Consider the following 14,613-nt stretch of genomic DNA (forward strand, 5'->3'; position numbering starts at 1 on the left):
TTGTTTGCATCTCTCTTTTTTTCCTAAAAACTTCTGCATGGAAAAGAATTCAGCATTGGATTTTTTTTTTTTTTTTTTTTTTAATGCCAGGCCAATATAAATAAATTAATTTCACTGTTTTATAAAAGGCACTTTCAAAACCATCTGCCCATCCATAATTTACTGGTGTCAGAGCCAAAACGTGGTGATATACTGAAGAGTGTTACTGGAGGAAGCTATTTATGTGAAACACTTCTCAAGGCTTCTGGCAATGTGTGATGATAAGCTGCCAAAATGTTTCATTCAAAGGAGTAAGGATTCAAATGCAAAAGAACTGAGACCACCAGCAGTAGAGAGCAATTTAGGTAGAGATTATGGCCGTAATTAGGTATTGGATTCCTGCCTTCAAAAGGGGAATTCACAAACCAGCTTGAGACTTAAAACACCCAGTAGGCTGAGAAATGTCTAAAGGAGCTGCTAGGAACTATCTCAAATGGATGTGTCTAAAATTCAGAATTGAATAGCTAGCATAAGTCCAAATTTAAGAGTTAGGCTGGTAGAACTAGACTGTCCTTGTCTTCTCAGTGAGAGCACTCAGAAGTTGTCTCAGAAGTTGTTCCTGAATCCCTCGAGGTTGGGGGGAATTTAAACCCACACATCTCGAGAGTGCATCTGCACAAGGCTACTGCCAAGCCTCAGAGCAATTCTAGGCAGAAAAGCTTCAACAAAAGCAGTGAAGAAAGTGTTATTTTCCAAACAGGTGCAAAAGCCTGAGCAAAGAGAGTAGCTACAGCTCTGCTGCCCTGAGGAAGGCCCTCCCTTGGGAGGGGAGGGTCATGGCCTCCCCACCCTGCAGCCGAAGCTGCTTACGGAGGCTACAGCTAGTACTCACCCCATCCGCCACCTCGAGCGTGGTGGAAGCAGAAACCGACTGCAACATGCTGTGGCGAGGAGTATGGTCTTCATGAAAACAAATTAGTTAACATGTCAGTCTAAATGTAAATGCTGACAAACAGCTACTAGAGAAACCAATGCAGTCTAGATCGCAATCCCCTACCCATCTCTTAACACTTTAAGTGTTGTTAGTAAAGATCGCAGTGGGAAGCAGGTTAACCTGTATATGGCACTATGCAATTTCAGTGCTCAGTGTTAATCTCTTTAAGAGACATAATGCTGGATTAAACTGATTAAGCATTTGATCCAATGTAATAAAATTAGATATTAACTGTTATCCCATCAACAACATTTCAGTACTTCCTCTCAAATTTTCCTGTGTATGCTTAAATCTAGATTTCAAAATATTAAATAATAATGACAAAGCATAACTAGGAAAGAAGAAATCATCTATTGAGCTTGGAAAGCTAAATTCTTGGTCTGAAGGCAGGAGTTTGATTTAAAACAAGGTTAAAAGATTGAGAAATACTTTCAATTCAGAAGCTCCATCTTTTCAACAATACTGCACTACTGTCTGGTTTCTTCCTTTTCTTTTTTAATAGGGCTTACTTGTTGACATTAAGAACATGCTCTAGAAAAGACACTGAAATAGTAATATTAGTACAAATTATATAATCTCTTAATTTGTACAGTCCACCATCACACAGAATTACTATGCTGCTTTATTGACTTGAACCAGTTTTCAGTAATATTCCTATTATACAGGATGTGCTTTCTTCCCTTTCATATGGTAGAGCATACAAATTTGAAACTAGAAATAAGCTTTCTCTGTATCTCTACGGTCTTACCCTACAGTAGATTCTTAGTTTTGAATATTGCTGTTGCTTCCCAGCATAAACAACTTCTTCAGCAGTTAAAGACATTTGAGGAATTGCTGCAATTTTTTCCATTGGTATATTAACCAAGCATTTAATATTTATTGTATACTATAAAATACGAGAACAAAAAATAGTTTTTTTCTCCAGTGACATCTTTAATATTTTGTACAACATATACAATCCATTCTTTTATTATTAAAAATATAATGATATGCTAATTATTCAAAGTGCTGCTTTAAACAGATCTTTGAAAAGTAGTTAATATATTTGCTGGACCTCTTTGCTTTATAAACCAATACATTATTTCAAAAAAAGAACTTTCCTTGAAAATATGATTATTATTCAGAAAAAAGAAAAGCCATAAAACATTTTTACAAACATATACTACACTGTAGAAAATGGCATGAAACCTTTTAAATCTTCAAAGTATCTATCTTCAGAAAATTACATTTTTCATAAATTATATTCTAATCATTTAAATAATCTAAAGGAAATTGTTTTTTAAGGAGATGATAGTTCTTTTTAAAGCATGTAGAAGTAATCCAATTTTAAAAAGAACAGAATGTTACAGATAAAATGAACAAGAAATCACTGCATAAATTATCCACCTTTTATACTTCGTAACAGAAGTTTCCCACACAGATAATCATAATTAAAGAAAGAGAACTAAGGTTTCTTAAAGATACAGAACCTTTAACATCTGTGTTAAAAAAAGTTTTCTAATGTATGCTTTAAGTTTGAAATTCCAAGACAGATCAGTGTGAAACACTGCTGTAAATTAAATGCCAGTATGTAAGTTTAAAAAAAACCCAAAAAACCACAAACAGCAAGCAGTTGACTAATGGTTTTTTTTTTTACTCTTTGTATATGGAGTATCTGCTGTTATCTTGCTACACATTAAATTTATAGTAACTGTGCACATATTTGCTCAGTCTATTATATGCCCATCTGTATGTTATAAAACATACCAACTTAAAACATATGTTTAGTGTTTCACTCACTGCTTGATATTCTTAACTTTATGTTATAGAAGAAGTGTAACAAGACAAATATTGTAGTGAAATGGGAGAGCTTAAGAGGACTGAAGTTAGTATTATCTGACTATGACTATTGGGTTACACAGGAAAAAATATGTCATTGGGTGCTTCTTACAAAGAAAATGCCTACCAAAAAGAGCTTTCAAAATCCATATGTGACATGTTAAAACTGTATTATTCAAATATTTAAGACTACTAAAATGCATAAACGTAATACAAAGATAAGTATAAAATCCTGTAAGGATCTGCATATCTCATATTACTAAGACTTGAAAACTTTCAGTAAAGCCTGATTCTAAAGATGTGCTCTTACAGTATGCAATTTTAAATGCCCCCCACCTGAGAACAATGACAGTGCATAAAAATATGCTTCATTTTTCTTACTATTTATTCACTTATTTGCTGGTATGCAAATATTATGAAACTGATGGAGATGGGTTGATGATCACTGAGTGGGTGATGGAGATTTCACCCACTTAGTGCAAATTACGTTATCTTCTATAATTATGTGCATTCAGATTGAAAGACTGCATTAAGTTGTTCTTAAAAGAATTTGTGGTAATATCCGGTCTATTTTAAAACCAGGAAACCTAAGCAACACAGTATTTAAGACTCTTTCAATTTTTCAAAATTTCAATTTAATAAATTACCTGTTTCCAAATATGCATACTGGAGGAACTTTCTGACTGCAAGTTTTTGAGGATTAAAATGTCAGTGGCCCATTAGATCAATAGTTATGTGAGTATATATTTATAAAATTACAGTAGACAACATCAATAGTCAGAAATAAATCAAGAATTTTATTATTTTATTTCAAATTTTAAACAGAATGATGATGATTAAAACTGAGCGGAAACAGCTTGCAGGTACTGACTTCCTGATACGCACACTGGTTGGAAAATCATCTTAAACAAAAAAGATAATGCAATCCTACAACGTACTATTTAATTGACCAAAAACAGCCTAAGAATCAGAGATTATTCCTTTAAATTGATAAGGGTGCAGCAAGCTGCATAATAAATTAAAAATCCTTGCTTTAGCAAGCTTCAAAGTTGATTTAGTGAGATTTGTGTGGTTTAAATTCCACTAACAAGCTACTTCTTACATGATAACTTTGCTGCACTAAGAATTTGTCTTGTGACCACAGCATTTCTCCAGGGACCAAATTATAGACATATAATCAAAATTCTTTATATTTAAATACACTAGCTTAATGCATGTAATAGGCATAAAACAGTGTTCATGTATCTATTTAATCCTCCTCCTCCCCACACCTCCCAAAAAAGCTGGCACAATATAACTTTGAAGAGTTGAATACATCATTCTTTATATTCTGAAATCCTTTGGGCAAACTGTCTTTTAGAGAAGGAAAATAAAAACCAAAAAATTAGGAAAGCTATTCTATACTGGTTAAAAATATCAAGTACCTGGGGATTTGTCTCTTCTATTCTTTTTCTTTCATTTAAAACTTTAAATAACATTATAAGTTATAAAATATCTGACTTAACATTGAAGAATGTTAAAAATGGTGCCAATGTAACATTCAGAACTTCCATTCAGTCTTTCACAGAAGACTACTGAGCTGTCACCATTGCTGTTTACAGGTGATGCTAAAGTTCATCGTGCTTAAGACCTGCAACCAAAAAAAAAAATTATATATAAAACAATTATATAAGAGACTTAATGACCAGTTTTGTAAAACACAGAGAAAGCCCTTTACTTTTTATTTACTCCTAAACACAAAATTCATTTTAAAGCCTCGCTAAAAACTGGCCATAAGCTTTCACAAAGAAGGAAACTACTAAAAATTCTTTAACATGAAAAGTGACTTTGTTTTTTGACTTTAGAGTCTTTTCAATATTTATCTGCTAAGTTTTTCTTCAACCTGGACAGTTGAGAACATCTTTTTTAAACAAATAAGAGGCTTTTGCAGACCACATATTACTCCAAGCAGTCACACCTTATCAGAAGTCCTGAGGTTTTTTGTGTTTTTCTTCTTGTGCCGTTTAACTAACCCAGTTTACAACTATTTTCCTAAAAAAGTAAAAAAAACCCCAAAACCAAAAAAAACCTATTTGTAATCTAAAACCCCATTTATACTGTCATTTCACTTTTTTTTTTTTTTTTTAAAGGAACAGTATATGCTACTAGGCATAGCACTGTGGTATGTTATTATGAAAATTGCCTGCCACATCCTGTAGGCATATCCAGATTGCGTTTTCAATTCTTAGTAACTTTGCCAGTCCTTATTAAAAGTTGTTTTCATGGCAGGTATCTGCCACATTAGATTTATTTCTGAGAACTTCAGCTTCTTCTGACACCAGCAGTTAGGAAAAAAATATACTAGTTTGTCCATGAAAACATTCTGTTGATTTCTAATTTAAGAAGCAGCAGCATTCCCATGTGTTCCAGCGGAGATCTGAACTGGCACCAAGATGCCTATTTCTATCCCTGTGACAAATCGCCCAAACTTGGCCATGTTATAACATATTAGAAAACTGCAGTTCAGAGAAGCTCAGCAGCCTTCTCAGGACTTCCCACCGTTTCCCAGTGACTCCAGTCTAGAAATGCCCCCAGTGTCTGTGCTCTCAGTTCCCCCCCTCTGGCCTGGGTGACGCAGAGAGGAAAACTGCCAAAACGCACCCGGGTTTTGGTGCCTCTGAGTGGAGCACACTGGGACGTGGGGCGACAGGAAAGAAAACAGGACTGGAGGCTGATACAGGCGAGGAAACCTGAAAACTGCGGTCTGAAGACAGAAAAGCTACGGGACAAGAGGACAGTGACATGGAAATTTCTGGAGAGAATGAGTAACATCTGAAAGGAGAGGCGCATAACTGTCCGAGCGGGGAGACTGTGACTGTGAAACTATGATAAAGTGAAGGGGACAATTCTGCTCACGTAGGAGGAAGGGAAGCTGAGACAAACAGTACTCACCAAACCAGCACATATCAACTATCACATTTATCTTAATGCTTCAATATTTGGCCATTCTTAATTTTGGAGTGACGGAGCCTTATAAAGATACTCTTCACCACAGCTTTTGTCTTTTATTTTAAAATTTCTCACATTTTATAAATTGAATATGCACTGGGTCAATAGGACTAAGAAATTTGAACAGGAGTAGCAAACTACAAAATTTCATACTAGAGAATTAAACAAGTGGCTTTCAAGCAAATTTCAAGCAGAAAGAATATATGGGATACCTCTACTACTGAATTAATACAGATGACTCTGAGGACTCAAATTTTTGAAAGAGTTATTGTGAACTAATGAAATTATTATATTCCAATAGAGACTCTGTAACCCGCTGCTTAGCAGACTATGTTGAGTTAAAAAACATTAGGTTACGCCTCACAGAATGCAAAGCTAATGTGCTTTATTTAATATTTGTGGATCAAATCACATGGACCAGTTGGTTGTGTTCGTGGTCTAAGAATACAACACAAAAAAAACTTTGTTCTCTTAGATTTTGACATGAAACAAAAGATTTTATACTCTTAGTGTAATTCCCATGTAGAAAAGCATCATACAACTCTTAAAAAATTTCGCTAAGAGAGGGAAAATTACATGAATACAATAATGTATCTATTGACTACAATCTTCATTTCAATCATATTAGTATTTATTTTAAAGAGTTAATAGATGAATATGCATGCAAATTACCTTTCTGAAAGAATGATGTTCGATTTTTATTCTCCTCTTCAATTTTTGTTATTAACTCTCGTATCTCAGAGTCATACTCAATCCATTCAGGAACTATCCTGGCAGCAGCCTGTAATTTGGGTTCTTTGGTTTGGGGATTGTTGCACTGAAAATTTAAAATATATTAATTATGTGTAAATAAAACAAATGTGACAACATCACCTTTCCAAGGAACTGTAAGTGATCTCCTCCTCAGCCTCAGTGAAGATAAACAGCAGAACATCATAAAGAGGACTGAAAGATGGTCTAGTAGTTAATTTTAATCTTCCACTTTCTAGAAGAGTACCCATGAATGGGACAAAAAAAAATTACTTTAAAAATTGTAAAGACACAAAGAAAACTATATAATTCATATACTTAATCTTTGTAGCAGATTCTAAATGGTTATTTTTCTTCAGAATTCTGGCTCTAAAGTATCACATTGCACTGAGTGGGGACTGTCAAAAAAATTAGGGGGCAGGGGGAAATAATGACAGAGAAGAACATTTCCTCTCTGTTTCAACACCCAAAGAAGAAATGTTTTCTTCTTTCCAAATGTGTATAGTCTCCTCAACATTATGCTTTTTAAACTATGCTTTATCTCCAGTTTATAGAGATAAGACTGACAGAAAAAAAAGACCAAATAATGGTCCTCTAAAACACTAGGTTCTGGAGGAACCTGCTTTCTAGAGGGTGCAATAGCAGCACACAACATTCACAATAAACTGTGAACTGGTTCTACTAACGAGGCTCAATACAGAAAAAAACAAGGGAAAATACATATACAGAAGTGAAAAACCCTGATTTGAGGTACAGTACAGCCAGCAACATTTAATTTTGGGGTACAGTTTTCAGCTTCAACATATGCAAATTTGGTCATACACAGCAAGAGGGAGAGGTCTCAGAGGAAAGGAGAAGTAGTATTTTAAGTATGTACATTATATTCATGGATTTATCCAAATGGAACTTGTGTTCCAGTGAGGCTGACTCCATGAAATCACATATGTAAATCTCAAAAGCCACAGTAATTGTAGCCAATTTTTTAATCTATGAAAATCATTTAACTTAAAATCAACTCACCAAGTCTATTGTCTTAGCCTTTTTTTTGGATTTGTCATCACACCAGGTTTCACACCAAAGCCATTCCTGAGGGAGAGACTTAATAGCTACTTGATGAATCATATTATTGGGAAGATCCTGTACAAATTTTGTAAAATCATAAATTAGCACTGGATTTTGAGGTAACTGATTATCAAGAGCTGAACTGCAGTACAATTACTTAAAAGAGACTCCACAGGATATCTATTATCATTTCTACAAAGTTTCCTTCTACATGCTCAACTAGATCTTTTTCAAGTCGATTCAAAACTGATAATACTAACTTTTTGTGGCCAATTCCGCCTCTTATTTCTCAAGTAAAGTAATTTTTTCTCATACTTATGTCAAGCTAAGGAAGGACAGACATAAGTAACAGTACTGTCTAATACTTATGGTTCAGATACTGCATGTCTTAATATAAGTACTACTCAGCAGAATTAAACTGTGTGAAATTATTAAAGCATAAACCTAGCCATCTTTCTATTCCTGAAATCTGCAAAAACAGTTCAAAAGCATATAATCCAAGATTATGCCACTGCTCTAAATTTAAGTCTTCTTTTAGGAAAACCGTTTCCAGAAATACAAATCTGAAAAGGAAAAGCCACTAAACCACTATTCTGGCTAACTTCCTTACCTAACTTAAATTTTCTTGTTTTTCACCTTTATTGTATAGTGAGGCACTCTCAATATATGAGATGTTTATGAAAACATTGAACATATTCATACATGCTAGATGTAGGGAATAGCATTTAAAAATAAACACAGTCACAGGCAAGCAAACACTGCATGCACTCTGGCCACCACTAAAAATAATATAGGTGTAATTGGTACATTCATTCATAAGCTTCTTTACATGCACAATCCGTACATTATATTTAAAAAATAAATGTCAGCACCAAAGACATACTAGTTATGTCTTATTTTGCCAGTTCACATTTTTAAAAATGACAGAATAAGACAGTGTACATAGTTGCATTACAAATAGCATGCAATTTAATTTAAATACAGACATAGAATTACTGAACCTATTTTGACATGAGTACAGAAAAATTAAATCAAATAGCAATAAACTGAGAATCAAGACATCAACATTAACTTAAATGTTTTCTTTTTGAAAACCTTCTATGAATTTTACACAGATAAAATAAATGGTTTATCATCATCCCAATTTCAAGACAGAAGAGACTTTTTCTGTTGTTCTCTGTAGCTATTTTCTACTTCCTATTCCATATAACAATTTGTAAATTTAAAACTTAGAGTTACTGTACTAACTCAGGAATTGTGATTTCATTTAGAAAGCCAATCAGCTATTAACTCTAGGATTTAAAGAAAATAGAAGCAAATATGTTTAGAAAATTTTAATATTTCTAGACTAAAGTTGTTTCTCCTTTCAAAAGAAAGTGACTTCATGTCAAAAACACTAAAATACATCTGGAAGATCAAAGAGGAAATATTAATGAATCAGAAAAATAATGAACAAGGGTAAAACCAGATGATTGTTTTTGCTGTAAGTGCCAGAATTCTTTTTCATTCAAAATATGTAAGCAYCTGAAATGAAGAACTTCATTTGTTTCACAAGCAACATTTAAAGGTTGTTCTTCAATATGATTTATAATATGAGAGTTTTCACACTTAGTCAGATAACCTGTATCATTTTAAAGGGGTACAAAATCTGGCTAAGATGCCATCCTGCTGGCAGATCAGGAAAGAGGTGAGGGAAGATTGTTTCTCCCCTGAGAAGGGCAGTTTGTACAGCACAAACTGTGCAAACAGGATTACAAATTACTTAAAAATAAATAAATAAAATCAAAAGACAAAAAAGTATCATCAAGCATCCCTATCAGTAGATAAAAGACCCCCAGGACTCTTGTAAAATGTATAGTATTGTCGTYGTATTTTTAGGAACTGATGCTGTATTTGGTGTAACCAGGAGCAGTGAAGCCAGAAGGTGTCAATACAATCAGAACGCAGATTACCATGTATGCATTGCTTCTTTGAAGTATTTCCCTTTCCATACTAATTCCAGTTCCATTCTGCCAAGATTTAGCTACCTTAATGTCTATTCTCAGTATCGATGTGTTGAGAGATGGGTAGCTGATACTTAGGTGGCTTGGATTTGATCTAACAGACTTACAAGAGAGAATATACTATCAACAGTTATGCTGTAATTGAAAATATAAGAAGCTTAAAATTGAAACACACAGTTTTTTTTAATATTTTGAGAATTTTAGGCAAAACTAATGACTATTTCTGAGAAGCAGCATTATCCTGGAACCCTTATGTCCAGTTTCTGAATCTTAGGGGTCCTTCTGAAAACACATTGCGCATACGGATAAGACAATGTATGAAAAAATACAACTCATCACATCAGGACTCTTTAAGTGTGAGATACAGGGATGATAATTTATTCTATTGTCCAGAAAAGTTTTTCAGGTAAGACCTGACTGCTGCTGTTATATCAGTCTTTTCATCTTAATCTGGCAAGGGACGTCAAGGACAACAAGAAGGGCTTCTTCAAATACATCAGCAACAAAAGGGAGACTAGGGAAAATGTGGGCCCACTGCTGAATGGGGCAGGGACCCTGGTGACAAAAGATACAGAAAGGCCGAGATACTGAATTCCTTCTTTGCTTCAGTCTTTACTGCTAAGACTGACCTTCAGGAATCCCAGACCCTACAGACCAAGGATAAAGTCTGGAGAAAGGAAGACTTTCCCTTGGTGGAGGAGGATCAGGTTAGAGATCATTTAAGCAAACCTGACATCCATAAGTCCATGGGCCATGATGGGATGCACCCACAAGTGCTGAGGGAGCTGGCAGACATCATTGCAAGGCCACTCTCAGTCGTCTTTGAAAGGACATGTTGATCGGGAGAGGTGCCTGAGGACTGGAAGAAAGCAAATGTCACTCCAGGCTTCAAAAAGGGCAAGGAGGACCCAGGCAACTACAGGCCAGTCAGTCTCACCTCCATCTCTGGAAAAGTGATGGAACAGCTCATCCTGGAGGCCACCTCTAAGCATGTGAAGGAGAAGAAGGTGATCAGGAGTAGTCAGCACAGCTTCACCAAGGGGAAATTATGCTTAATCAACCTGAGAGCCTTCTATGATGGAATTGCTGTCTGGGTGGATGAGGGGATGTTGTCTGCCTTGACTTTGGTAAGGCTTTTGTTTCCCATATGGTCATAGGCAAGCTCAGGAAGTGTGGGATAGATGAGTGGACAGTGAGGTGGACTGAAAACTGGCTGAAAGGCAGAGCACGAAGGGTTGTGATCAGCAGTGCAGAGTCTAGCTGGAGGCCTGTAGCTAGCGGTGTCCCCCAGGGGTCAGTACTGGGTCCAGTCTTGCTCAATTTATTCATCAATGACCTGGATGAAGGCACAGAGTGCACCCTCAGCAAGTTTGCTGACGATACAAAACTGGGAGGAGTGGCYGATACRCCAGAGGGCTGTGCTGCCATTCAGAGAGACCTGGACAGGCTGGAGAGGTGGGCGGAGAGGAACCTCATGAAGTTCAACAAAGGCAAGTGCAGGGTCCTGCACCTGGGGAGGAATAACCCCATGCACCAGTRCAGGYTGGGGGTTGACCTGCTGGAAAGCAGCTCTGTGGAGAAGGACCTGGGAGTGCTGGTGGACACCAAGTTAAGCATGAGGCAGCAACGTGCCCTTGTGGCCAAGAAGGCCAATGGTCTCCTGGGGTGCATCAGGAAGAGTGTTGCCAGCAGGTCGAGGGAAGTGATTCTCCCCCTCTACTCAACCCTGGTGAGGCCGCATCTGAAGAGCTTGTCCAGTTCTGGGCTCCCCAGTACAAGAGGGATGTGACACTACTGGAGCAAGTCCAGCGAAGGGTTACAAAGAAGATGAAGGGACTGGAGCATCTCTCTTATGAGGAAAGGCTGAGAGAGCTGGGACTCTTCAGCCTGGAGAAGAGAAGGCTCGGGAGGGGATCTTATTAATGTATATAAATATCTGAAGGGAGGGTGTCAAGAAGATGGGGCCAGACTGTTTTCAGTGGTGCCCAGTGACAGGACGCGAGGCAATGGGCACAAACTGAAACACAGACAATTCCATCTGAACATGAGAAAAAACTTCTCCACTGTGAGGGTGACAGAGCACTGGAGCAAATTTCCCAGAGAGGTTGTGGAGTCTCCTTCTCTGGAGATATTCAAAAGCCACCTGGACGCGATCCTGTGCAATGTGCTCTTGGTGACCCTGCTTGAGCAGGGGGGTTGGACTAGATGATCTCCAGAGGTCCCTTCCAACCTCAACCATTCTGTGATTCTGTGAGATACAGCAACCACTGTAGTGCCATTAGCAGTTAGCTTATGTAAATTAAATTTATGTTAAAGAAAAAAAAAGAAATAGAGAAAAGAGCTTGCCAAATAAGAATTATCATTATCAGAATAGAAGGTTATCATTAAAAAAGCACAAAGGTACAAAGAACAACTGCAAATAAAGGACAGCAGTGCAATACAGTTTGGGTACATTTGTCCCCATGCTATTTTTTCCTCAGTGCTCTTCGTATAAAAGGATCATTTACAGTAATAATTATTTAGTATTCTGTTTTCTAACAGTACTCATATGCCTACCTGAAAACATACTAAAAAAGCAGTAAATGGCAACTAGTTTGAGAATTATTTAATATAGATTTTGGGATACAAAATAAACCAATGTATCTTGAGAAAGATAAGAAAACTAAAAAACAAATTGCTTATTGAACCCATATATACCTGATCTAGATTTGATAGACTGTTTGGATCTTGACTAAGGGCCTGGTACTGGCCCCGAAGCCTGTCTCCAGCTGCAATCTTTCTGAACTTCTTAAGATCCACAACATATAAGGCACTATAAAAATAAAAAATGAATTAAGATTTGTGCAGTTTCAACTTTTTTGTGATAACTTCAATAAAAGAAATAATGAGAAACCAATACTGTCCACATGTTAAAAGAATATGATTTTAAGAAAATAGGTAAAGCTACTATAGAAGAAGTGAAGTCAATCTATCATCTGAATTCATGCCTTATTCACCTCTGTTTGAGATCTACTATAATGCAATTCTTTTGTATGCCTCAGTGATCAATACCAACATTTTAAACAGTTTCACAAACTGCAAAAAATATGTAGAAGTTTTCCTACCTAATGTGGTATTTCCTTTTCCCAAGATGTGATGCCCAATATCCTGATTTCCAGAAACGGTACCCATCCATTTCTGTACGGCTGTCACAGAAAGGCGTGTATCCATAGGGAGCTCCATTTAGATCTAGATCTCTAAGTTCTTTTAGGTCACTTCTCACAATCTAAAAAAAAGAAAACCTGTATTTACTTTTATAATTTATGTTTGTAAGGTGTGCATGTGACAGGAGCAAACTTTCTGAAGTTTAATTTTAATTTTTAAAAAATCTGAGAAACCACTCATTATTCCATTAGAATGCAACCTACCTAATTATTGTTCAGTAAAAAAATAAATGTTTGCTCTGTGGCCATCTGTGGATCATATTTAATAAGCAAATTGTGTAAAACAAAGTATTTTTAATTTATAGAGCAGTGTTTTTGGTTGCACAATATTAAATTCCTTGAYGCATTAGTATAATTTTCAGAAACTACTGAGCATCTCCCTTCTAAAAAAAATYCCCTTCCTTGTTACATAAACTTGGGCACTCAAAAATTAAGGCAGCAAAATGATTTAACACTTTTAAAAATCTTCTAGTAGAAATGTACTTTTAAGAACAGGTTCTCAGGACATTTTACAAATGTTCTTTATTAATCAATCATTCTTCCTTCAAACCCCACTAATCTAATTTATCAGTGGTAAGAATTTTTTCTTCAGAGTACACAGAAATCCTTTACAACAGTTAGGACAAATGACCAATAATAATACTGTATCCAGATGAATTGGCTCAAAGTTGCAGTTTGGATTGCTAAATCTAAACTTAATTTAGCCACAAGCATTGGAAAAGGACCAAAACACATAATGTTTGTTCTGAGATTTTTAATAATCATGTGACTAACTGTTCAGTCTCTCATCTGTTTCAGACAGCATTTTGGTTTTGAGTTTATTACGAGATACTCATTTATCAGTGAAACACTGCTACAGATTCAAGAACAACAGGCAGGATTCATCTTAAAAAAATTTAGCCAACTTTTAGTTGGACAACCAGTGTAAACTAATCACCTTAGACCCTTTCCATATTCAATGGAGAGATCCTTTCAAAATCAACCCAGAGAGCCTCAGATGAAAGGCACATTTAAGGTGGCACATACCTCTCCAGGTGCCTTTGTCTTTTCACTGACATTAGAGGCTGTTTAGGGCAATTAGGTGAGCTGGCACTCTTAACTTCTAGATGACTGAAGACAGGTGAGATGAATTTGTTCCATGTTATGTATCACTACTGGTTCTGCTCATACAACTACAATAGTCTTATGAGACCAACACTTGGATGAAGCTGCCACAGGGAATAAGACTGGACCAACTGATACATTTATACAATATTATTTTTTCTTACCTGGTCAGCATCCACAAATATTATTTTATCCACAGCCAAAGGGAAAAGAACATCCAAAAAAAGAATTTTGTAGCCCCAGATAATTCTTTGCTTTTCTGTTTGTTGATAAAGCCAGCGGGGCCACTTATACTGTACTAACTCATACTTGAATCCGTATTTCTTAGCCATGTGAGGAATAACATCCTAGAAGAAGATCCAAAAAATATTAGTTGCATGTGTATGTGACACACAAGCACTTAAAAGGAAAAGGAGAAAATGTTGCAAAACAGTTACAGCTCTGTTGACCTTATTAATTACATTAGTCATTCTTTTAAAATATTTCTTTAGTTCTAGCAGTACCCTTAGCTTCATAAACAAAAAAGCATTTCTTTCAAGCTGATAAGAATTTGTCAGAAAATAAATTATTATAATATACCACTCAGCTTTGGGTTCCAGAAAAGAAGAACCTTACACATGAGAGTTTTAAAAGTGGCTCTCAGTATTTAATACATTCAGAGATCATTTCCAACTGTGAAAATTTAATTTTAATTACATAATTATTCAACTGT

The 14,613-nt window shown here is 35.9% G+C and overlaps 1 protein-coding gene across 6 annotated transcripts in view; it reads right to left on the reverse strand.

Annotated features, from left to right (window-relative positions):
* Positions 1-2,263: 2,263 nt before the first annotated feature.
* UGGT2 (UDP-glucose glycoprotein glucosyltransferase 2) overlaps positions 2,264-14,613 on the reverse strand; it is a 107,094-nt gene continuing 94,744 nt past the window's right edge. For 4 of the 6 annotated variants that reach the window (XM_026064081.1, XM_026064086.1, XM_026064084.1 and 1 more), the window contains 6 exons: positions 14,066-14,248; positions 12,699-12,859; positions 12,292-12,406; positions 7,550-7,666; positions 6,452-6,596; positions 2,264-4,421 (listed from right to left, as the gene is read on the reverse strand). In XM_026064081.1, coding sequence (XP_025919866.1) covers positions 4,399-4,421; positions 6,452-6,596; positions 7,550-7,666; positions 12,292-12,406; positions 12,699-12,859; positions 14,066-14,248 — 744 coding nt within the window. In that variant the 3' untranslated portion in view covers positions 2,264-4,398. Of the gene's footprint in view, positions 4,422-6,451; positions 6,597-7,549; positions 7,667-10,323; positions 10,454-10,554; positions 10,579-12,291; positions 12,407-12,698; positions 12,860-14,065; positions 14,249-14,613 lie in introns of those variants that run through there. The other 2 variants (XM_026064082.1, XM_026064083.1) reach the window with 2 other exon arrangements.

This window comes from Apteryx rowi, unplaced genomic scaffold (assembly GCF_003343035.1).
Source record: "Apteryx rowi isolate R43461 unplaced genomic scaffold, aptRow1 scaffold_209, whole genome shotgun sequence".
Taxonomy (NCBI): Eukaryota; Metazoa; Chordata; class Aves; order Apterygiformes; family Apterygidae; genus Apteryx; species Apteryx rowi.